The 24,269-nt window shown below is 46.4% G+C and overlaps 1 protein-coding gene across 1 annotated transcript; it reads right to left on the bottom strand.

The window, feature by feature from the left end:
* Positions 1 to 1,295: 1,295 nt before the first annotated feature.
* On the bottom strand, positions 1,296 to 23,997 carry notch1a (notch receptor 1a). Its single transcript, XM_076158685.1, has 34 exons — positions 23,758 to 23,997; positions 22,462 to 22,543; positions 15,852 to 16,114; positions 15,379 to 15,717; positions 14,367 to 14,489; positions 14,028 to 14,261; positions 13,783 to 13,938; positions 13,494 to 13,679; positions 13,218 to 13,331; positions 12,472 to 12,585; positions 12,134 to 12,367; positions 11,913 to 12,023; positions 10,549 to 10,741; positions 10,290 to 10,435; positions 10,062 to 10,175; positions 9,428 to 9,547; positions 9,166 to 9,318; positions 8,848 to 9,076; positions 8,528 to 8,729; positions 8,260 to 8,413; positions 7,973 to 8,157; positions 7,721 to 7,853; positions 7,343 to 7,600; positions 7,105 to 7,217; positions 6,454 to 7,025; positions 5,907 to 6,344; positions 5,652 to 5,797; positions 5,331 to 5,544; positions 5,142 to 5,226; positions 4,869 to 5,031; positions 4,423 to 4,721; positions 4,167 to 4,314; positions 3,959 to 4,056; positions 1,296 to 3,847 (listed from the first exon to the last, which is right to left on the bottom strand). The coding sequence occupies exons 1-34, from the start codon at positions 23,813 to 23,815 to the stop codon at positions 2,576 to 2,578; spliced, it is 7,449 nt and encodes a 2,482-aa protein (XP_076014800.1). The 5' UTR covers positions 23,816 to 23,997; the 3' UTR covers positions 1,296 to 2,575.
* Between the last annotated feature and the right edge of the window lie 272 nt (positions 23,998 to 24,269).

The following is a 24,269-nucleotide window of genomic DNA, read 5'->3' on the forward strand; positions in this document are numbered from 1 at the left end:
AAAATAACCTTCGTTACCTTCAGGTGCGCATTGAATCCTTTGTGGGGCTTTGTGTGGTTGAGGTTTAGCTTAGAAAAAAGAAGCTCAATTGCAATGCTAGCGGTGAAATAACGGAGGACTCCTCCCTGCCTAGCAACACCTCCGGCCTCTCTCGGCTCGCGACAAAATGGTTAATTATCCGTTAATTATATAAATATGGTGAATATCCGTTTATTTATCTATCCGAGGGAATGTTAATGTCCAAGAGCCGGCAGGTCCGTGCTCGCCGTCACTGCCTGTGAGTGAGGGCGAGCGGATCCAATGGAAGCAGATAGCCCTGTTGTAGGAGCCTGTCTCTATGGGGACGGGCAGTATCTCCGTGCAATGCATCGGACAACCTACTGGAGGCGCTGTAGTGCGCGAGAGAGAGAGAAAGAGAGAGAGAGAGAGAGAGAGAGAGAGAGAGAGAGAGAGAGAGATACGGACGACCCGGGTCAGCACCACGGACAGCGGCGCTTTGATCTGTCCGGCTCGGTCCAAACATTCTACGTGTACTTGTATATTTTTACGAAAATAAGAGAAAATAGATTAAATGATGGAGGACACACGCGACATTTCTTTTAGCTCCATTTAGTCTATGTGTTACATGGGAACAGCAGCGTGGCTTTAAACTATTGCTGTTATTATTGTGTTAATATGTCTGATCTTCAAAGACCTGTTTATTTATCCTAGATTAACCTATAGATGATCTATCATAATAGACACATAGCCTCCAGGTGATATGTGCATCAGATACCATGTCAGAAGAATTTACAAGTTGCAAGATGATTATAGCCATTGTAGATCATTTAACTATCAAACTGAGTGTCATAATTAGTGGAACATTATATCTATTAAAATTATTTCTTTTCAATTGTAAATAGCCTGTGAGCATCTACTGTAATGTCACACAATAATGTCTACAATTCCCAAATATATACCACAGACACTGACAGAGAAGGAATTATGTCTACTCTTGCTGGCTATTATGTTACTCCACAGCCAAACATGTATAGAACACATATTTATTTGCTTGTATTTATTATATATTTACTTCTTCAGCCAGGCCTTTGTCTTCTTTTCCTTCTCTGTCATGGTTCACATTTTCACTTTGGTATTTCTCAGTCGTGGCCCCTAGAGGGAGGCAGACACCAGCCATCACAGTGTTTGCCTTTCACAGCTCTTCAACAGATGTGGCACCAAATGTAAAGACCTACAGACCACCTGGCAGTCTGAACCCAATCCATTTAGAAAAGAAGAACAAGAGAATAATCCCGTAAGGAAAAGCTTGGCAGCTGCTTTTATTGAACAAAGACAAATTCTTTTACAAATTCTTTAAATCAGGAAATACTTCTTTGCAAACTACAACTTTGCATGGACATTGATTTTGAATTACATCTTTAATTAGAAACATCTTTAGCTCTGGATTAGTTTATAAAACATGACATTTAGACACCTTTTTCTACACTCCTTGCAAAGTGCAGGTGATGCCATTTTACACACTAATGAAGGTCCCCATGTCTTTCACTTCTTAAAGACATTTTCACATGAAATCTCACAAATACATTGCTTTTCTCAGGAAAAACAAAAATCAGACTGGTACTATTCAAACTGTGGTGAATGTAACATTTGAGCTTTAAACAACACCGTTACAAGTTAATACTTAATAGGTCGATCATTGTAACCATATATCACTGAATTGGGATACACACCAGTTTGTTTATCCTTGCATCATAAGTTATCACAAAACTTGTTACACATACTCAACATCAGTCCAGCCTCTATATTTAAATAGATAGTTTTAAATACATTTAGATGCATCTATCAACTGCCAATTGTGTCATCAGGTCCAAAATGTCCAAAGTAAATTGCGAGTTTCATTACATTATATGGTTTTCCTTGTTCTGCTTTCGTTTCGTTTTCTGTTACAAGAGGAAGTGGTTGTATGCAAACATTACGAAAGGTGACACTTTGGGTATATCATATATACTCTCAAATACACATTTGATCAGCATCTAAACTCAGTGATAAGACTTGGTGAATTGAAGTTTAGTAACAAATTCTGTGTCACTTAAAGACAAATCAAAGGTTAAAGTCTAAATAATTAATACTGAAACTTTAAAAATGATCTATAAAAGACAAAACAATTTTGTACAAATAACGCAGACTATATTAAGTCCCAAAATAAAACTTGCAAGGACTGGTGAGCCCCAAAAATACAAATAAAGCCAGTGAATAAAGCAACAAAAGACACAAATAAATAGCCAGTGTAAAGATCCAGGAGTCTCTTTCTGATATACTACACTCCTTTAAACAGTTCCTGATCTCCCTATACAAAACAAAACAAACAAATCAGCATAAATATAAAAGCATCTTCTTTATATCTCATAACAAAAAAGCACATAAATAAATACAAAATTACTAAAATGTTCTTATCATTAGTATAAAAACTGATAATGAAACAGGAGCATCTTCAGGTTTGTCACTCTCTTCATGTATGAAGTTTCTCTTGTATAATATTGTTTTCCACTAAATAGTTCCGTCCGTTTCCAAGTCTCTACTTAAACTGTTCTGGGATGAGATTCATTTGAGAATGGATACTTGTCGGAGGGCTGGAGATGCCCTCTGACCAGTCAGACATATTGGAATGTGGAGAGGAGCTGGACCACTGGTCAGGGGAGCCAGGTGAAGGTGTTAGAAATGGATGGTCAGGCACCTGTAGCTGGTGGTTTGGCGTGTTGTCCATGTGTCCAGAATAGCTGTGCTGGGAAGGAGGGGTAAGAAACTGGGCCCCGAGAATCTGCGTCTCCTGGGGCATGACGGTGTGGATGGACATGGAGCGGACTAGGCCGTTACTTTGCTGCATGTCGGATCCGTTGAGCTCGATGCTTGGGAAGGTCTGGTTGAGGGACTGCCCGGCTGTGGTGGAGTTGGAGTTCTGGTGCTGGAGCTGGCGGGCGCGAGCCTGCTGCTGCATCATGTGTGGCGCCGAGGCAAGATGGCTGGTCTGCAGACCCTGGTAGCCCAGGATCTGCGTCAGAGTGGCAGTGTTGACCCCGTGGAGAGCACCCATCATGTTGTGGGACATGGGTGGGGCCTGGGTAAAGCCTCCTTGCTGCCCTAGACCGTGGTGCATCCTAGAGACCCAATCACATTGGCCTCCTCTGCCCCCGACTATTGACGTTGTCCCCTGACTGACGGGGCTGGACACAGGTAGGTGGGAGAGACGGGGTGGGTTGGGGTCGAAAGACATGCAACCCATGTCCTGGCCCTTACCTATGTTCATCTGTCCCATATGGGAGTCTGCATTGCCCTGTAGGTGATTCAGAGTCATGGGCGGGGACTGCTGGAAGGGTGAAGTCATGGGAGGAGATGCCACATCAGACAGGTAGCCATGTGGTGACGCAAGGGAATCAACCGGTGACAGAACAGCTGAGGTGTCCAGCAGATGACCCTTCTCATCCAGTGACTTTTTCTTCTTCAGTCGACTTTCTTTGCTCCCGTCCTTCCCGCCTTTACCACCAGAGCTTATCTTACGAACCTTCTTGACAGAAAGGTTCGGCTTGAGGTTGCCAAGGTAGTCGGTAGGGGAGCAGAGAGGTGGCGAGAGGCTGGAGTTGCTCAGTGGTGCACTGTGGATCCCTGGACTCCTGACCACATTGTACTCATCGAGCAGATGGACGATGTCATGGTGCATGCGCTCTTGGGCAATGTCTCTGGGTAACTGGTCCAGATGGTCAGTAATCTCACGGTTGGCAAAGTGCTCCAGCAGAACCTTGGCTGTCTCAAAGCTTCCTTCACGGGCTGCAAGGAACAGGGGAGTCTCCTCCTACAGAATCACAACAAAAACACAGTCAATAAACCAAACATACTACTGAGAATGTAAGGATCTAAACAATTCACACACCACACAGCTTCATGGTGGTAGCATCTCACATACCTTATTGTCTTGCATGTCTTTGTTGGCACCATTCTTTAGCAGCACCACAGCAGCCTCCACATTGTTTACAGCGGCAGCCCAGTGAAGAGCCGATTTACCTGCAGAGAGAGAGAGAGAAAAAAGTGTGAGGGTGGATTAGCATCACAAACTCACTGCTAAGCTCCAGGTATTCGTGTGGAGATGGCGGCGGTGATAAAATGATAGATACCAGAGTCGTCGGTGGCATTAGCATCGGCGTGGCAGTTGATAAGCTCGTCCACCATGCCGTCAACTGCCAATCGAGCTGCCAGAATCAGCGGCGTTGTTCCATCGTGCATGCGGGCATCAAGGTCAGTTGCACGGTTCCGGATTAAAATCTGGAATTACACAGGCTTGTTTTAATTGTTTGTTTAAAGATGCAGGGCTGTGTTTATGAAATCAAAGCTTAGTGGGAGCTGTGAAGCTGTTGTGGATGAAGCGCTTACCTGGAACACTCCCTGCGCATCTGCAGCCACGGCGGCGTGAAGCGGGGTGCGGCCCATGTTGTCCTGAACGTTGGCATCAGCGCTGGACTCCAGGAGTCTCTTGGCGGCATCGGAGCGGGCGTAGCGGGCAGCCAGGTGGAGGGCGGTCTCGCCGGTGCGGTCAGTCTGATTGTGGAGGTTCGCCCCCTGGTAAATAAAGTCGGTGATGATTTCTGCCGAGGGATCCTCTTCCTCTTCAATGTTACCGGTCTCCAGTCCTCCGCCACTGCAGGAAGCAATCATCAAGGGGGTGAAGCCATCTGAAAGGAGAAGTGAGAGGAATTTCATCGGTCATGTGTCTGACTTGTATATAGCACTATAAATGGAGAAAACGCTATTAGAGGATTTTGATCTCTTATCGTGTTACAAATCTATTCCACGTTACTATTGTTTTTAGCCGAACATACCAGGACCCCTGACGTTAACATCCATGCAGTCGTTCTCGATCTCTCCCTGAGGAGGAGTCGGGGCAATTGAGGGGATACGTAGGTCAGCTGCGTCCATGTGCTGCTGTGTCCACTTCCTATGGTCAGTGTGGTCACTCAAATCCAACATGGCTTGTTCCTCAAACTGCGAATGAGGTCAATAGTTTCAGCATGAACACGCGTGACTGTTGTTCTGAAAAGGTAGTTCAGCGAAGTGAAACAAATACATGAAAACATAGAAAATGCTCGACTTACTCTAAAACGCTGGCAGTCTGGATCCTCGTCGCCCCATTCGTTTTGATTGTCGTCCATGAGATTGATGTCAGATATTTTCATGGGCCTATTTCAAAGAGGAGGAAAGTTAGATGAGTGACATCATAACACAAAAGACACAACTGCTGACACTTATATTTTTACATTAGACAATCTAAATATTCCCCATACTTTAGTCCAACAGAATCCTCTCCAACAGGCTCTCTGCGTTTCTTTTTGCTGGGTTCAGACGCTTTGAATCCTTCAGGGAACCACAGCTGGCCGTGCTCACGCCTCCGCTTACGGGATACCAGGACGCCAAGACAGACGAAGCCCAAAGCGGCCAAGCCGAAGAAGACCACATACATTGGATAGAGCTCTGAATTGGGAGGAGTCGGTCTCACACCTGGAAAGATAGCCAATGTCATTTGTTTAGTATTACAACAGAAATGACCTGAAGAATATGATGTGGTGTGTAATGTATTAATTTGAATGGAAAGAGCTGCTACATACTCGTCACAGCTTCAATATAGGGAACATTAAGATTCCCGCTGGAGGCCAGCGCTCCGAGGAATGCAGCCACGTCTGTAGCACTCTGGAAACATTCACTGGACTGCTGGTAACACTGACGGTTGTCAATTTCCAGATACACCACAGACCTGCAAGCAGACGGACAAGTGTTAACACTCAACTAAACTTTCAATAAATCAAGTTGGCTTCAGTACTGCTTTAAAAGATTCCACATTTGGGAGCTGTTGTGACACTTACCCTTTGATTTGCATGGGGTCCAGCTCTCTGCGTTTCCGCGGGCTGACCATGGCAGTCACACTCTCCTTCATTTGACCTAAGACGTTAGCAGGCACTGCAGCCCATTCAGGCCAGCCATCTGCTGAACGCTTCATATTATGCTTGACCAGCTCTTGCTCGTTGCCATAGTACGGGAAGATCATCGGTTCCCCTTTTGCGTCACGGCGGAAGACAATGTTAGTGTGGAGAACACTGCTGAGTTCTCTGAGGAAGGCTGAGGAGCCGTTTTTCAGCTGCTCCGGGGGGATGTGGACCACCAGGACTAAGTGCCCATCTGCAAGCTTCTCCGGCATATTGTTGGCACAGTCCAGGCCGTCCCATTCACATTCTGCATTATTGCAGCCCTGGTCGCAATGCCCATCAGCATAGTGGTCTTTGCAGTACTGGTCATACAGTGGGCTGAAAGAAAATTAAGTGTGTTATTCTAAATGGCATTTCAGCAAGAACAGAAAATAGTCAATTAATATCTATTGTAGTCAGTTTTCCAAGTTTATAATTTGAGACTCACTTGCACTGGCCTTCCTGTCCCTGGCAATCAAAGCCATCATAGAGACACCCAGGACTGTTGCACTGCCCATCACACTTGCCATCGTTGAAGTACCGCCAGCATTGCAAAGCTGCAGAGCAGTTTTGCCAGGGGTCATCAAAGTTTAGCGAGCAGTCTCCCCCATCCCAGCCACAGGCATGGTTGTTGCACAGGGAGTCGCAGATGTGGTTGCCTGCCCACTCATCACACTGAGGAATCTCACAGCTCACCTCCACTTCCGGAGGCGGGGTGATGTCACGGCCAAACCCTCCGGCAAAGGAATAATCTAAGATGTGGCACAACAGGCCATTGAAATTGCTGGGGCAGCTGCAGTGGAAGAAGGGGGCATCCGGGGTGATCTGGCAAGTGCCGCCATTGTAGCAGGGGTTGGAGATGCAGAGGCTGTCAGTGGGGGTCTGGCACTCGGGCCCGGTGAAGGCTGGCGGACACAGGCAGCGCGGGCTAAGATGGCCTGAAACACATGTTCCACCGTTTCTACAACTCAGACTCCCACAGGAGCGAGAATCATATTCACAAGACGATCCGGTGAATCCCTACAATGAGAGAAATTTACCAGGGTTAAGACCATTGTACTTTAGTAAAATGATATTAAATGACTTATACTACACTCACTGGTGGGCATTTGCAGATGAAACCATGAGGAGTGTTACTGGCAACGGCACAGGTTCCTCCGTTTCTGCAGGGTCTCCCCTTACATCCATCAAACACCTTGTCACAACGTTGGCCTGGGGAACAGAAGCAAATAAGTCCCATATGTGTCAGGTACACTTAGAAACACAAAGACACTGGACAAAGACACACAGCCCCTTGTTACACACACACACACACACACACTTGCAGAGCTCAGTACCTGTATATCCAGTGCGGCACTCGCATCGGTAGCTGTTGGTGAGCTGAATGCAGTTATAGGAGCCTCGAGGATCGCAGGGATCTGACAGACACTCGTTGACGTCGCCTTCGCATCGCTCGCCCACATAGCCTGCCGGACACACACACTGGTAGCCGCCAATCCGGTCCACACATTTACCATTGTTGAAGCACTTGGGCTCATTGGTCAGCGGGTCACTAGAGGGGTTGCAGTCATCCAAATTGATCTCGCAGTGGACACCTGGGGGAAATGCAAATGTTAGAACACATCCATATGTTCCCCTTTTTCCATTTTCTTTAGCGAATTGTGTTCTTGTACATATTATTCTGCATATATTGGCTTTAGTGTCGAGGCAAATACCTTGGGTTCCTCTGGGACAGGAGCATTTGTATGTGTTGATGAGATCAATGCAGGTCCCTCCATTCTGGCAGGGCTGCGACTGACATTCATTGATCTCTTTAGAGCAGTTCACACCATGGTAACCAGGGAGACACTAACAAAGAAAATACAAGTCAGTAATGGTTTCTCCCCCAACATTGTCATAAATGTGCTTAAACCATGGGTTACACCCAAAGGAAACACATTTTGTGTGACTTGAATCAGTATTCCTACCTCACAGCTGTAGCCTCCCAGATAGTCAGTACAGGTGGCTCCATTCTGGCAAGGATTGGGTGAGCACTCATCCACTTGCTCCTGGCAGTAGCTGCCTGTGTATCCTGCTTGGCAACGGCAGTAATGTGTGTTTCCAGCATCCAGACACTGGCCAGAATTCCGACAGAGGTGAGCAACATCTACGCCTAAGAATAAGAGAGTGAGGAATAGATTGTAGAATTAGCAAATTGAATTCAGACACAGGGTCTTTAGATTCAAAACAGCTTTTGCTTGTCTGCTTATTGTACCTTGCTGTTTGGCTGCTACTTCACAGGACACGCTGGGGATGTCACAATAAAGGCCAGTCCACCCAGTCTGACACTGGCAGGTATACGATGCTCCCTGCTGCCAGCATGAGCCGCCATTTTTACAGGGGAAAGAGTCACACCAGCGTACCAGATTCTACAAAAACAAGATAGAACATGTTAAAATGAGACCGTGCAAAACGGAACCAACACCGATTCTAGACTATTCCACACAACATCTCATAGCAAATATGGCAGCTTTCTTATCTACCTGACAGTTAACTCCTGTGTAGCCGTGAGGACAGGTGCACTTGTAGGTCCCGTAGCTGTCCTGGCATGTGCCTCCGTTGAGACACGGTTTGGAGTCACACTCGTTGATATCATACTGGCAGTAGCTACCAGTGAAGCCGGGGAGACACAAGCAGGTGAAGGCGTTGATTCCATCCACACAGGTTCCACCATTGAAGCAAGAGCTGAAGAGGAATAAGACATTACAAAACATTACATTACAGCAAACACAGAGCAGTGAGAAATGTGTCTAGTCATGCATCTGGATCAAACTATTAATAACAATGTCCTGACTTGACCTACCTGTCAGTGCAATCATTGGTGTTGATTTCACAGTTGATGCCACTGAAGCCAGGTGGGCAGGTGCAAGTGTAGCTGTTGACGCAATCCGTGCAATTAGCCCCATTCCTGCAGGGGTTACTCTCGCACTCGTTTATATCCTGCTCACACCTGCCCCCACGGAAACCTGGCAGACAGGTGCACACAAAGCTGTTGGTGCCGTCCCTGCACAGACCGCCGTTACTGCAGGGATCTGAAACAAGAGGGAAGGCGGTGAGTTTATTTGTGGATGTTTTAAATGTGAAGCAGGATGAGAGTGAGGGATGTGAATCTCCCGCTTACTTGGTTTGCAGTCGTCGATGTCCATCTCACACCTCTGGCCGGTGTAACCTGGCTGGCACTTGCACTGGTAACTGCCCATTGTGTTGTGGCAAATGGCGCCGTTTCGGCACGGGCTCTTCACGCATTCATTGATGTCAACTTCACATGTTTGGCCTGGAGGGTAAAAGAGGGCGAAAGGACATTTATTCAGATCAGCCAGACAACAAATAAATGGATGGATTGATGGATGGATGGATGGATGGATGGTTGGGTGGATGGATACCTTGCCATCCTTCGGGGCATATGCAGGAGAAGCTCTGGTAGTCTTCAGACTCCTTACACACTCCACCATTTTTACAGGGTCTGGGGCTGCAGGGAGCCAGCAACGTCTCACAGTTCTCACCTATGATTGGCAGAGAGTAGAAACATGCTATTATGTGTAAACAAACAAACTAAACTGTAACTTGCCATTCCTCCCGATTTCATTTTAACACCAATTTTAAAGCCCAGTTTCCATCCCACTTCCTTATCCATTTCCATGGCAACCTAACCAAACAGGAAGGGCCTTCCTGTTTCCTGCTATTGTGCGATCCCAGACAGGAAACAGGATGTAGCGGAAGTGGGAATAGCGCTGGGAGCAGGCTGCAGTTCTCATGCTTGTACTGGCCACGACAGTGTGTTATTGCAAAACACACACTATCATCCACGGAAAAGCAAATCTTTCCACACAGATGACACAAACATACATCGCAGTATGTGGCCAGTGGGCGATGTTTGCTAAAATAACAAATGGCAGGATAGGACACACCTACTGTGTGGAAAACATGAAATGTGTTTGTCAGATCTTTGTAAATGGCTGAGTCAGCAGATGCCCAAGATCATCAATCCAGGGGATATCAGACAGTAATAAGTCATACCAGTATAGGGCAGTAAACAGTTGCACTTGTATCCAGCCACATCGTCAATGCAGGTGCCCTGGTTGAGGCATGGGTTGGATGCACACTCGTTGATGTTAGTTTGGCAGTTAGGTCCTATGGTGGCGGGATTAGAGAAACACACTTTTGGTTAGGGAGTGTCAAAAAAAAACACACACCCCGGGTGTGAGAGAAAAACAAAAAGGCAGAGAGGTTGGAGTTAGAACTGACCACTGAATCCGGCTCGGCATGTGCAGTGGTATCCGCTGGTCATGTCTTTGCAGGTTCCACCGTTCATACACGGGTTGGATTCGCACTCGTTGTTATTGATGTCGCAGTTCGGGCCACTCCAGCCGGAATCGCAGGTACATTTATAGCTTTAACACACACACACACACACAATGACATGTCAGTACACAGCGGTGTTCTGGTTTGCTTTGATGCCTATCCATGCCGCTTTCAAGTCTATAACAAACAGATATGTGCTCACCCATTGACAAGATCGTGGCATCTGCCATGGATGCAGGGATTACTGCCACACTCATCCACCTGAGACAAACAGGTGGCATCGTTGTAGCCCACTGGACAAAGGCAGGTGAAGCTGTTGATGCCGTCAACACAGGTGCCTCCATTGTGGCAAGGGTTGATGGCGCAATCATCGATATTGATGTTACACATTGCTCCTGAAAGGCAATGAGACATAGTTTTAAGAGAGTAGGTATCAGTAGCTATCCCATTGTGCTGGGTGGTTATGAATGTCTCTTCTTTATGGTGTGGGATTCGTGGACTTTGGAGTGCGTTAACACTTTTAAGATTGCCGCCGCATTCAACACGCCGAGGCTGTAGCTGATGAAGTGTGTGCCTAGCCTGGCTGCCCCTGGAGGCCTTTTTGCCTGTCTGAATAGAGGCCCTTTGAATTGGCAGAAGGAGGATTTCAGCTGGATGTGATAGGGGGAGGTGCTGCTCGGGGAAGGGACACACACACACGCTACCCCCCATCCAGGGAGAACTAACCTCACCCAGGGCTGTTTACAGGAACAGAAGGCCAGACCCATTTCACACACGGCCGAGTAACAATTAACCCCCCCAGCCCCACCCCCGCCCCAGTCCCCTACCCACCACTCTCCTCCTCTGCCCTTCATCAATCAGAAAGGGGAGGGCCCAACTGCCTGATCTTCAGTTACAATAGTCCTCTGTCCCCCTGTGTCTGAATCCCGCCATGCCCTCTGCACTCACCCCATGAGCACAAAAAGATGGAGGGGAGGAAGAGGAGGAGGGGGAGGAGGAGGAGGAGGGATGCACAGCAGCCAACACTTGTTCCTCCCTGCCCCCTCTTTAGCACAATCAAACTCACAGCCACTACCGGTCAGAACCGGCTCTACTGAGCCATGAAAGGGAACCCTGATGGGACAAAGCCAAGGAGTGGTACACTCGAATACTCAGACTGCAACCTAAATTTTGTGTTATATAAGTTTGGGGCTACAAGTGGAAGTGTGTCAGATCGTGGTGTGAAATCCTTTTTGCCATTAGTGGGATTTGTCAAGCAGCTACACACAAATAAACATCAGATATGTGTTTAAGACCAAACTCTTTTCCTTTTAAAATATCACCTTACAGGCCCTTTTAAAGCTCAACGTCACAGTCCTTTCAAATGGCAAACAAAGTTAGTGCTTTGTGCGAGTGTGTGTGTATCAGGTTGGGGACTATGTTCCTTTCTGTGTGTCCTCCCCTCATTCCACACAAGAAATCTGACACCATTGTTCTGCAGAAGTGGACCCGTCAGCCACCTGTCCTACCTGCCCCTCCCTATGCTCCAGGGACAATCCCACCAGCAAAGCTCCACCCTTTGCTCACCTGTGTAGCCCGGCTCACATGCACACTCATAGCCGTTGATCTTGTCGATACACCTCCCATAGTCGCAGGGTTTGCTCTTACAGTCGTCCAGGTTCACCTCACAGTTGAAACCTGTACAGCAGAGCACAAGCAAAGTGAGGGATGTAAGAAAATCCAACTCCAAATTGTACTATTGTATTACATTATATTGTACATTAAATACTTGAAATATTGCTATTTACCTGTTGTTCCCTTGGGGCAAACACAGGTGTATGTGTTCTCCCGGTCCTGGCATGAGCCGCCGTTTTTGCAGGGTTGGCTTAGACACTCATTGATGTTTGTCTCACACAGACGGCCAGTGTAGCCAGAGCGGCAGTAGCATGTGAAAGAGGCCAGGCCGTCCTTACAGGTGCCATAATGACAAGGGTCAGAGTAGCACTCGTTGATGTCAACCTCACAGTGCTGGCCGGTGTAACCTGAACAGGAATATTAACGTGTCAATGGAACAATGGTACCTAATATTAGCAAGTATTGGGGTGTTGGGTAACAAATTGTTGATCAAATCATTAGTTTGGTTTACCTTCAGTGCATTCACATGTGTACTTGTTGGGACCATCTGTACACTTAGCTCCATTCTTGCATGGGGTGCTGGCACATTCATCAATATCCACCTGACACAGATGCCCTGAAAAACCTGGAGATACCGCAGAAAAAGAAATTGAATGTGTTTTTCCTTCATAAAATTTGATATGTGTATTTCCAAAATCGCTTAAGCTCATGTATATGCTCATACTGTATATATATATATATATATATATATAATAGCTATAGTGTGCATACAGTGAAAAGGAGGGAATGTGAAACTAATTTACTTTTCAAGCAAATCTGGATCAAGCTGCAGGTCATAACAAACTACCCCCCGCCCCCCTTCCTCAAAACTAACTGTGCTGTGAAAGTTTTCAAACCACTGCACAATGGCCTCCAGCTTACCACCCATAACCAAATCCCTGCCCCCAGCTTTGGCGCTAAGCTCCTACACAAACTCTCATGCCCGCCAAATATGCAAATGTTTCTGTAGCCTGTTCCACTCTCTCCTCCTCACTCCTCACCAGGAAATGCTACATGATACCGTTAGGGTAGTAAATCAGTAACATTCACTTTGTGTGGTATACTCATTGACAGATAAGTCAATGATTCACTTTACTATAGCCTCTTCTCACACAAATGGGGGTGAAAAGAGGCCGACAGAAGACTAAAAGCGCCAAAGAGGTCATTCATTTCACTCGATTACTCTGTTATATGCTACAATCCCTGAAGTTGTCTCACCTTTGGGGCACTCGCAGTGGAAGGAGTTGATCTTGTCAATGCACTTGCCATTGTTGAGGCAAGGCTGGCTGGCACACTCATCTGTGTTGATGTGGCAGAACACACCCTCATACCCTGAAAATAAAAGGAAGAAAAGAGTGATTACTCAAATCAGTGTTATTCCCTTTTCTAATTCTTTTTTTAGTGTAACAATAGTAAAACATAGAATAATAGAACAATAAGAATCTAGTTTTGCTTTTCCTTGTCCCACTTTCTACATTATACCAAAGTTCCCACCTGGCATACAGATGCAGTGGAACCCTCCAATCTGGTCCAGGCAGGTGGCATCATTGTGGCATGGATTAGACATACATTCATTGACATCCATCTCACATCGTGGGCCTTCATATCCTTGGAGGCATTTACACTGGAAAGAGCCTTTGGTGTTTAGGCAGCGGCCACCATGCTCACAAGGGTTGGCGCCTGAAAATGAAAAGTGGTCATTAAAGACATTTGCAGTCGACTAATCCTCATCAATTGTGGCATAATAAAAGCAAAGCGCACATTAATGACAAATCTGACTTACCAAGGGAGCACTCATCGATGTCCAGGTTGCAGGCTGACCCGGTGTATCCGGGGGGACAGGTGCAGATGGCCTTGCCATTGACTGGGTTGGTGTCGCAGTTGGAGCCCTTTTGACAAGGATTGCTTATACAAGCATCATCGAGGTGGCACAGCAAACCTGTCAGCGCCGTTATAAGCATTTAGTCAAACTCTATGAATAATGATTCATAGTGTTATTATGAATGATCAATGGCCTGCGTGTCATACCTGTGCGTCCATGTGGACACTCGCAAAAGAACGAGGCCACGCGGTCGTGGCACGTCGCCCCATGGTAACAAGCTGCGCTGGCACAGTCGTCAATGTTCTCGCTGCAGTCGTCGCCTGTCCATCCGTTAACACACACGCAGTGATAGCTGCCATGGGTATCATGGCATGTCCCGCCATTCTGACACGCATTAGGCATCAACTCACACTCATCCACATTCTCAGTGCAGTACTGGCCTGAAAGCGGGAGACAGAAACACCAGCACAGTGGGTTAGTTTTATTGCAAATGTACAGAAGATAAAAACTATTTTCATGGCTACAAAAAGGGATAATAAGCTCACCTGTGTAATGAGGTGGGCACTGGCAATTGTAAGTGTTGACCCCATCCACACACACACCGCCATTCAAACAGTTGTGGCCTGGACAGTCGTCGATGTTATGCTCACAATGCTGACCTGTGAAGCCTGGCAAACAGAGAGAGAAGACAAAAAGACACAGATGTCAAACAAAAGCGTGATGCAACACAGGTAGAGCGACATTTGCTTTTAGTTAATAATCAGAAAAGCTTTTCCGCTTGTTATCACTGCACACTTAAGTAAGAGATAAGCTCAGTATAGCCTCGTGGCTGTTTGTTTTAATGCTGCGAGGTGAGGCTTGATCCGGTCTCCTCCCTCCAGATCAAAGCCTCGAGTGGGTGTTTTACAGCCGCCATATTCTGATTACCTATCAACCCACAGCCCTGCAGGTGCCTGTGCAGCTTTACCGTCCATCTGCATTCCAGCACGGACACCCGCCAGAGCCACACAGCATGAGTTAAACTTTAACACACAATTCAATAGCCCTCAGTTATCTGTATATCCAAACAAATTGCCCTTCACCCAAGTCCTAAGCACACAGACACACGCACAAACACAATCAGCTGAAACGATACAAATAGAGAAGTGTGATTCCTAATTGTGGTTTAGACTTGGTGGGAAAGTGTCTACAGTTGCACTCTCAAAACGAACAGCATGACCGCAATTACTCACACTCACGTTGTTGCAATGGCTTTCAATGCCAACGCACTTAACAACTTAACTTAACTTAACAAGCCAAATATATCAGTAATATCTGGCTGTGTGTGTGTGTGTGTGTGTGTGTGTGTGTGTGTGTGTGTGTGTGTGTGTGTGTGTGCGTGCGTGCATGACTAGGTTGTGGAATATGTAAGTTCATTTGTCTGTGCATACTGTATGTGTATGTATCCTTGGTTGGTGTTGCAGGGTGCATGAGTAACTATCAGAAGGAAACGTCTGTGTGACTGCATCCTGCCTGCCATTCTGGGTGTCAGACTGGTGTGTGTCCGTGCGTGTGTACCTGGCAGGCAGCTACAGTCGTAAGTGGTGTCTCCCTTCTGGACACAGGTGCCTCCGCTCTGGCATGGCGAGGGGCTGCACGGCGTGTAGGGGGTCTCGCAGTGCTGGCCGGCATACTCCTGAGGACAGCGGCAGTGGTAGGAGCCCACCTCGTTCACACACACGCCGCCGTTTTGGCAAGGGGAAGGGGTCAGAGCGCACTCGTTGATGTCTTGCTTGCATGTTTGCCCGTGGAAGGTGGGCGGACACGTGCAGATGAAATTTGAATCAAAGGCTGAACACTGGCCGCCGTTGGCACACGGATTAGACGCACACGGGTTGGCGATCTGGCAGGTTTTACCTGGAAAGCGTGACAGAATGAGAGAAATGTAATCCTTCTTTATAGACTTTATAACAACATATAAAAGCTCTTACTAATTTTATAAGAGACTGGAATGCAGTGGAAAAAGCTGGATTGTTTGTTTTCTAACATACCTGACCAGCCAGGTGGGCAGCGACAGCGATAGATAGTGAGGGAGATGAGTTCACATGTTCCACCATTACGACACGGGGAGCTCATGCAGGCATGGTTGGTCGGCGTCAGGCACAGCTGGTCGGTGAATCCCAGGCGGCACAGACAACGGAAATCAAAGGTATTGCCTTGGGAAACAGGCCGGCATTCGCCACCGTTGCGGCAGGGCGAAGGGCTGCAGGGACTCGGGTACTGGCACCGGTTCCCCACATAGTCACTGGGGCATCTGCGGGGAGAGAATCAGTGATAATCAGACAGGGTGGAGGGAAAAAGAAGTCCTACATCAGCTTTTTTAAAGAATAAAAATAGCTCTTCTTATTTACTCTGCACTCGTTTTTTCATGCCTGGAGCAATTATCTCACCACAAAGGCACAGAGGGGAGGGGAGAGGAGAAAGTAAAGGGGGCTGAACGTTTCCCGCCCAATATTTCCACTGCAGCGGCACATGGACAGCCTGTTGTTCTTGTATGTCTCGCTTGATTAGATTCCCTCAGAACTTTGAAAACACATTCTGCCCGGGAAGTCAGACGCTGCAAAACAGTCTAGTCGTTAACAACCCGTTCCCATCTACCTTTGGCCCTACGCTGTCCACACTCATCCTGAATGACCAGAGAGATCAAGGGGACCGCCGCCGCTCTGGATGTCCCTGCATGAAGCGACACATTCAGGCTTTAAGCCCCTGGGTGCTTCCCTCCCATCTAGACTAAAACCAAGGACAGACACAGCTACAGAGACAGAGTCCAGGCTGATGTCTGAGTGGGGAAAATTTGTATGGCTTTAAAAGACAAATCAACAGGTTTTCCACTTTTTCCAAATTGCAAAAGTGCTAAGAGATCAACTTCTCATATATTATGTGATATATTACATGTCTATTATGTCTTTGCATTAAAAACAATCAATAAAGAGTGTTTATGTTTGAATCGGTGCTTGTGTGAGTGCGTTGGTGTGTATTTGTGTGTGAGTGTGTATGTGTGTAAGGGAGGGCATCTGTTGGCCTCCTAGAATCTCCACAGGGAGCAGGTGCGCATCCTAATGAAGGCAGCTGTTGGATTGAACTCCTCCCCCCTCCCCCATTTCTATCTCTCACTCCTCCTTTCTCCTCCACTTCTGCCCCCGATACTTCCCCCCCTCCTGTCTCCTCGTTCCCCTCTGTCCCCTTGTCAGATGGGGGGTGCTGACAAGCCCACCTCTCCTACAGGGACATAAAGAACCCCATGTGAAGTCAGCTGTTGCAACTTCTGTCTCCCCGTCCACCCCCCCCTTCCCCACCTTCGCGCTCCTCCTCAGTTCCTCTCTTCCTTACCTGTTCCCCTTTGGATCGCCTTCTCCCCCGACACAGTATTAACTCCTCTTTCCTTCCACTTCTCTTCCTCTACCCCCACTTTGCTTTCATTGCCATTCTCTCACGTCTCCCGTGTGTACGCCCGACTGTTTGCTTTTTACAGCGTTCCCCTCATGTCACATGGGACTGCTGAAAGCTCCCTCGTTGACTTAAGTTTCGTGAGACCAATCAGGGAGTTTTTAACAGTCCGGTGCGCTCTGCAGGGAGCCCAGACAGTCGCAATTGGCAGAAGCTTGTCAGGGCATTTGAGGTTGCTTTGAAGTTTGGCTACTCCCCATTTCACTTAAGCATGAAAATCTACTGAATAAGCACTATGGGATTTATCATTTTTCTATTAGAGGTTTCTCTTACTTAATACTTACAGAGAGAGAGACACAATGTTATATAACAATTATTGTTATTAACGTTAATAACAATAATTGAGCAAATGTGTGTGTATGTGTGTGTGACCCACATTAGTTAACTGTAATAGATCCCCTTTGTCATAAAGTCATTGCAGTCCGAGATAAAGATCCACCCACATGCTGAAAAGCTGAACAACACACACCCCGGCAACAGGTCTCTCCCAGCGATGCAATGTCCCCTCAGGCCACAGCAGATGCTTCGCCGACCTCTGACCTCAAACACTTTTGTGACTGAGGAACAGCCTCCTTGCCTTCTCTCTCTTGTCTCCCTGCTGGGCCTGGTCTGCCATCTGCCACTCTGGATGTGACTTTATGCTCCGACACAAAACCAGCCACACTCTCACTGAGCAAGTGGAAAATGCCACAGCTTTGGAACATGTAATGTACATGACTTAAGGGTGTGTTTGTGGGTGTAAATGTTTCACTCTTTTCTTGATCAAAGTAACACAGGATCAACATCTGTAGCTTCTCTCAGCTCTGCTAAATCTCTTCTTTCTATCCTCTATTCTTTATTCTTTTTCATTCATAAGCTGATGTTCCCTTGGCTGTGTCCAATCATTAGCCAAGGTCTGACCCCTGGGGTCCACATCTGTTTTTAAGACAAAGAACAGAAGAAAGTACAACAGTTTTGCTGGATGAAATAAGAACTGTACTGTGTCTGGAATGCAAAGCTCCCACTATTAAAACAAGCCAGCAGTTTAAAATCATTGCAGGATGTATTGTGATTCATGTGTCTGTGTGAGATCCACACTGTGTTAGCAGGTGGATGTCTAATTGCAGCAATGACTGTTAATACTGGAATAATTCAAAGAAGTGTATGAACTAAAAACTAACTAAACTAAATTGTGGTGCAGTGACATGTTGGAAAATACAAACACTGTGAGTTGATCTCTAAGAGATGTGACGATGTAAGGGTTATGAGGGTCACTCAGCAACTGCTTTACCTGTGCAATCAACATGTATGCACCAAATACTAAACTGGGGCCATTACTCAGATTAAAAATGGCATCTTAATTTACCACCAGAGCAGGAAGCAAGAATTTTGATCTTAATTAAATGACTGTAGTTGCTTATAATACTGTTTGTACAGTATGTCATTAAAACTCAGATATGGAAACTCACACACACCTAACCCAGCTCCCCCTTGCCCCTGTGCCCTGTAGTGCAATGTGAGTGTCTGTGTCTACATTTGACAGCCTGTGATGGTGTATGTGAACTTTCAGCACCCACTCGAGCCAAACGGCGTCTTATCTCTTTGCTCTGACAGCAGATCTTTGATCACTCTGCTTTGAGAATCTCCAGACACACCGGTTCTTGATCAGTGCCCAGGTTTGATGTGTTCCTCCCGGACCATATCTGAACCAATACTGGCAAATCAGACGAGCTTTAGCTACACATGGAAGATTTTCCATCACTTAACTGAAATCATGTGTGACTAATGCTAGGTAGTCCAAACACCCACTGAGAATAGATTTTTAACTTCATCCTGGTTGGTGTGGACGTGGTCTCTGCTTCCATTTTGGGTAAAGAAGATTGGACCTTGAGTCCTGGCCCCCAACCAACCCTATTCATTGCTGTATCAGAGGGGTCCTGGCATGTAGGGAATGGGCCCAAGCAAGGGAGTGGCCGCTTTAGAGCTTAAACCCCAATAAAAGCCCAACACCAGCGGGCACACTTGACCCAGCCGTGCACTTGTATACTCCTGATTCACTTAAGCCCACATGGAGCTGAGCTTTAACAGAGTCCCCCCCGAGTAATCCTATAGGAGGACAAATCAAGAGCAGCATTCCTTGAGGAAGGGTAGAAGACTTCTTCAGCGATGTTGGGCTCCCTTTAGAGTCTATGTTGGTGGGGAATTCTTATCATCATTATGCAGCGTGTTACCAGGTTGGAGCAGTCTGATCCCACATACAAGACCAACCATAAGGACTGGGAATGTTAATTTTCTGTCTCTGGTCTATTTCTGTTAGACAACTTATTTTTGAAACATGTCACGGGACAGTTGAGATGTTTTATTATTAACAGTGACCTCAAACCAAAACAGTGTCTATTTCAGCAAAGCAGCACTGACAGTCATACACAGGCAGTCAATAAGGTCAAGAGGTGTAAGGGCAACAACCTCTCAACCTTGCAGAACCTCTCATTACTGTTTCACAAATGGAATCTAAATTTGACTTGCACATCAGCTGCCTACATAGCAAAAAGTCCAGTGCTTAATGGGAAACAGGAAGCTCTACACTGTCAGATAACCTCTCACTTCACAGAAACACAAACAGGGCGAACAAGGCCTCCCCCATAAGACCAAGATTGTTGTCTGCTGCCACCGCAAAAATACAACTTTCAGGTCTTTGCAGTGACATTACACTGATTCTCCACACACTGACCTACTTTACGGCAATGATCAGTGGAGCTATGTTGTGTTTTCCACCAAATAACTTAAGTAAGTAACATTTAAATACAAGTTTGATGTAAAAAGCAAATGCTCTTGTGTTTGTTTCCACTTGTTTTCCCTCTTTGCATTTCACATACCTGCAGACTCACAAGGAATTGAAAATTCTGAGTCCGTTCAAATTGAAAATACACACCAACCAGATAAACAGGACACAGGCGGTTCCTGTTTTGTGGATAATCCCTTTTGAGGTGATATAAATGAGGTTATTTATAGCAATAGGAAGGACAGAAAGCAGAGTTTGCAGGAAGGGGGCTGTGGAATACCGATTTTGTCTTGTCACATTCTAATTCCTGTAAACCCAGCCGTAACACATCCGATTGACCACAGTAAAAACCGAGCCTAACCCTGTTTTCTGTGCCGGAACGTCATTTCACTCTCACTCCATTTCTCTCTGTCTCTGTCTGTTTTCGCCCTTGTGCGAAAGAAGAAATCTTCTCATTTGTAGGATTTACATCTGCCTAACTGCTCAAATCTGTGTTACCATGCAACCCAATCCACCGCAACTCACCAGTTGATTCAACTGACTTAGACTGATGAGAACGGCACATTTTAACACAACACAACTGGGTCACTGTTTTCACTCCTGACAGTGCAGACGTCTTACCCTGTGCAGTTTCCATTTACCTTCAACAAAATACTAAATAGTACACAAAACAATTCCATACAGAGGCCGGTCCAACATAGACAGTATACCCCGACCCCTCACACTGAGACTCCCAATGCGCCTTGTGACTGATGGCTGCTTGGCTTGGTGAGGATGAATGATTAATGAGAGGAAAAGCAAAGCAAGGAGGAAGGGAGAGAGAGAGGGTGGGTGAAGTGATGCTCTTATCCTGTCTGTTTTAATTGGGACTGAGCAGGGACGAAGACCACAATAACAGCTTTGTGGGGGAGGAGGAGGAGGGTGGATGGACGGAGAGTTGCTCTGTGTGTGTGTGTGTGTGTGTGTGTGTGTGTGTGTGTGTGTGTGTGTGTGTGTGTGTGTGTGTGTATGTGTGTGTGTGTGTGTGTGTGATATATGCACACGTGTGGAGGTCTGTGTGTGTGTGTCTGTGTGCACGCGTGTGTCAGTTGGGGAGGGTGCAGATTAGATATTATGAATGTGGCCCTGGGCTGCTTAAGGGGGTCCCTCAATGCCCCCCTCCGCTGTTCCCGCAGACCAGAGCAGCGCCTGCCATGACCACATGCCCTCAGGGTGGACCAGGCCACCCCTGAGCTTCTTTACAAAGATAAGAAATGACACCGCAACTGGAAAATGATCTGTGTAAGAAGTCTCAGATCTTCCTGCTTGACCAAAGATGAGGCCACCTGCCGCAAAGTTGAACCTGAAAAAGTCACATCGTACGTCCACTTTCTCCTCAGCTTTTGTTTCTTTGCATGCTGACATTTGTGACTGGATCGTCCAGCCGCACATCTGGAGTTAGATACAGGTCAGCTAAAAGGAATATGTTGGCATATTAAGTCTCACCTACATACTATTAACATCAATCCATAACCTAAACAAACAGCTCACAATCTGTCCCACTGTCTGTTCCCACTTGTTTGCCTTCAAATTTCTGCACTTTATTCCAATTAATCTCACTCTCTCAACATCCAATCCAATTACATTTCACAGCCATCTGGCTTTCTAATGGAGATCACAAGCAGATAGGGTGGGGGTGGGTCCATTCAGAAAGCAGGAGACAAGCCTTTTGTAGGGGGGTATTAAGGTTAGAAGGGGGTGGGGACGAGGGGTTTGTGGCAGAGGTTTGGTGTGTGTTGTGGTGTTTGGGGTGACTGTGGCATGATGGGAAGCCCCTCTCAGATTAGTCACACAGCATTACTTTGACTACAGGACAATGGGTGACGGGCGGCGGGCGAGCCCCAGCTGTCGCCCATGAAAGAACAGAAAAACAAGATTTAGGACTGGACGCGTCCTCTCACTTTGCTGGTGAAGGAGTCTTGCATTCATTAAAAGACCCACTGATGGCGGGGAGGAGGGGGGGGGGGGGCATGGTTGCCTTTTGTCCAGCCACCCTTCGCTCTCCTCTCTCACTCTGGAACTGGACCCTCTCTCTTTTTTTTTACTTCTTCTAACTCTTTTCTTTAATGGAATGCGTGCAGCTTCACACAGCTCCGGCACTCCTGGAGGGGTACAGGAGCGCAGCAGCCCGGAGGAAACTCAAGGGCCCCTGGTTGCCGGGGCGCAGGGCTTCTCTCAAAGGATGGAATGAAGCGGTGGAATACGTGGCCCCTCTATTATAACTGACGAAAGTACAACCAAGTACCAAAACTACACACCACTATTAAGTCTGCAAAAAGGGCCAAAACAATTCAACAAATGACATCGGCAAACTGTGGACTTCACACAAAACCATGAAGGGCAAAGTTACTCACTTGCAGTCTCCGTTTCCATTGGAGGTGGCTTCACATCTTCCTCCATTCAGACATGATTCAGTGGGCAGTGTGCATTTTAGACCTGTTGAAGTATGGGAACATTATTTAAACACCTTTTTTTTTATCTTAGCCAGCTGAGTTTACACATGTGGGCTGCAGCATACACACCAAAAACTGCATATCATTAGAAAGGAAAATCGATTAGGACTGTGAGGATCATTCACACCAGGTGGTTATATCACAATGATTAATCACCCATAACAATTTTGGTTTTTATTTAAATCGATACTGATCCTAATCTTTAATTGATTTGTGACTCTTGGGGTCCGTAGGGAGAATATTTGGCGGCGCTGGATTGGACACCAGCGAGTCCAGTACGCGTGGTGCTTGCGTGTGCGTGTGCGTGTGTGTGAGAGAGAGCACGCTTTGGCTTTGCTGGGGGAAAGGCGCAACAGCTGCGGGACTCGAACCCGGAACAAAAGGAATCCGAGTCCAGCACGAGCCATAAAACACTCTCCTGCGGCATTGTTTACCGGCAGACGGGAATAACAGCGCCACCCCCACCCCGTCTCCCTCCTCCACCCACTCACGACACTCTCCCACACTTACGGACAAAAGGTGCCCTCCCCGCCCCCCATCACCACCCTCACGTCACCCCCCACGCACCCAACTTCTATACTCGCATTTGTCTCTCATGTTATATTAAAAAAAAACACTTTCACGGAGGTCACATTTACAGATGCAGATGCATTTTCTATCCGTATATTCGTCTAAAACTTTTAAAAGAAAAACACCCCGCAATAGGTACAAGCAACATAATGTGCGCACCTGGTAAAGAAAGTAGTAAAAAAAAGAAAAGAAAAAGGGATACGATCCGATCAGCTGTGTGTGTTGAATCATTGTTAACTGTTACTTTATCGCATTAACCAGTAAGTGAAATACTTTTGCCCCAGTTTAAATCAACGCTCAGGTCCTCAGCAGCGCAGCTCACCGCTGCTGCACTTGTAAAAGAATCGTTTCCCTCTCAGATTGTTTAAAATTAAGTTAATTCACAAACTTATAAGCACATTTTCACAGCAAGCATTCAGATCTCATTATATATTCAAGCAAGTATTAAAATGTAGTCAAATTAATTGAAGTATCGTCTGTGCACCTATTATTACTTTATATGACGTGATTTCGGTTTGTTTAAATTTTTAAACAAACATTACTCCACCAATGCATTTGTACATATATTTTGATAACTGTGATATCTTTTCTGTTTGTTTGCAGCATTTTTAGGAAGGGAAGCTTTACCTTGTGAGAAGACGATTGCTGGAATCAGAAATGTTAGTTTCACAAAGAAACGATACATTCCTCCTCTTCTACTTCACACACGTCGTTGACTCCCAAGTAGGGTTAGCATAGATCCACCGCTTTTCTCTTAGTCCAGATGGTAGCTTTGTAAAAAAAAGTATCCTCGGCACGCAAAAAAAATTAAAATCCAAAATAGTTAGAAATCTCCGAGAGCATTCAATTCAAAGGTGTTTGCGTGGTGCCTTCTGAATTCTCAATGAAAACTATGAGCGATTCTACAAGTTCCTCCTCCCACCCCCCTCTTCCTCTTCCTCCTCCTCCTCCTCCTCCTCCTCCCTCCTCCTCTCCACAGACCAAATAAAAGCTGCCCCTCACCCTGCACGCTAGCAAATAAGTCATCGTCCAAACATTAAACAGGGAGACGAATTCTATGTAAAATTGGAAATTAATACAAATGGCTGAGTTTTGGTCTCTAAACTCTTTCAAATCGAAACTTTTTTTGGAAAATTTGA

Source organism: Genypterus blacodes, unplaced genomic scaffold, assembly GCF_046128005.1.
Source record: "Genypterus blacodes isolate CSIRO-AG114 ecotype Tasmania unplaced genomic scaffold, CSIRO-AGI_Gbla_v1 ptg000085l_1, whole genome shotgun sequence".
Lineage (NCBI taxonomy): Eukaryota > Metazoa > Chordata > Actinopteri > Ophidiiformes > Ophidiidae > Genypterus > Genypterus blacodes.

Excerpts from the sequence above, each read along its gene's own strand:
- notch1a (XM_076158685.1), bottom strand. The coding sequence starts at position 23,815 with ATGTATCGTTTCTTTGTGAAACTAACATTTCTGATTCCAGCAATCGTC. Across the intron at positions 15,718-15,851 it reads CTGCCCACCTGGCTGGTCAG|GTAAAACCTGCCAGATCGCC; the intron begins GTATGTTAGAAA and ends CACGCTTTCCAG. Across the intron at positions 9,077-9,165 it reads CATCGACGACTGCAAACCAA|ATCCCTGCAGTAACGGCGGT; the intron begins GTAAGCGGGAGA and ends CTCTTGTTTCAG.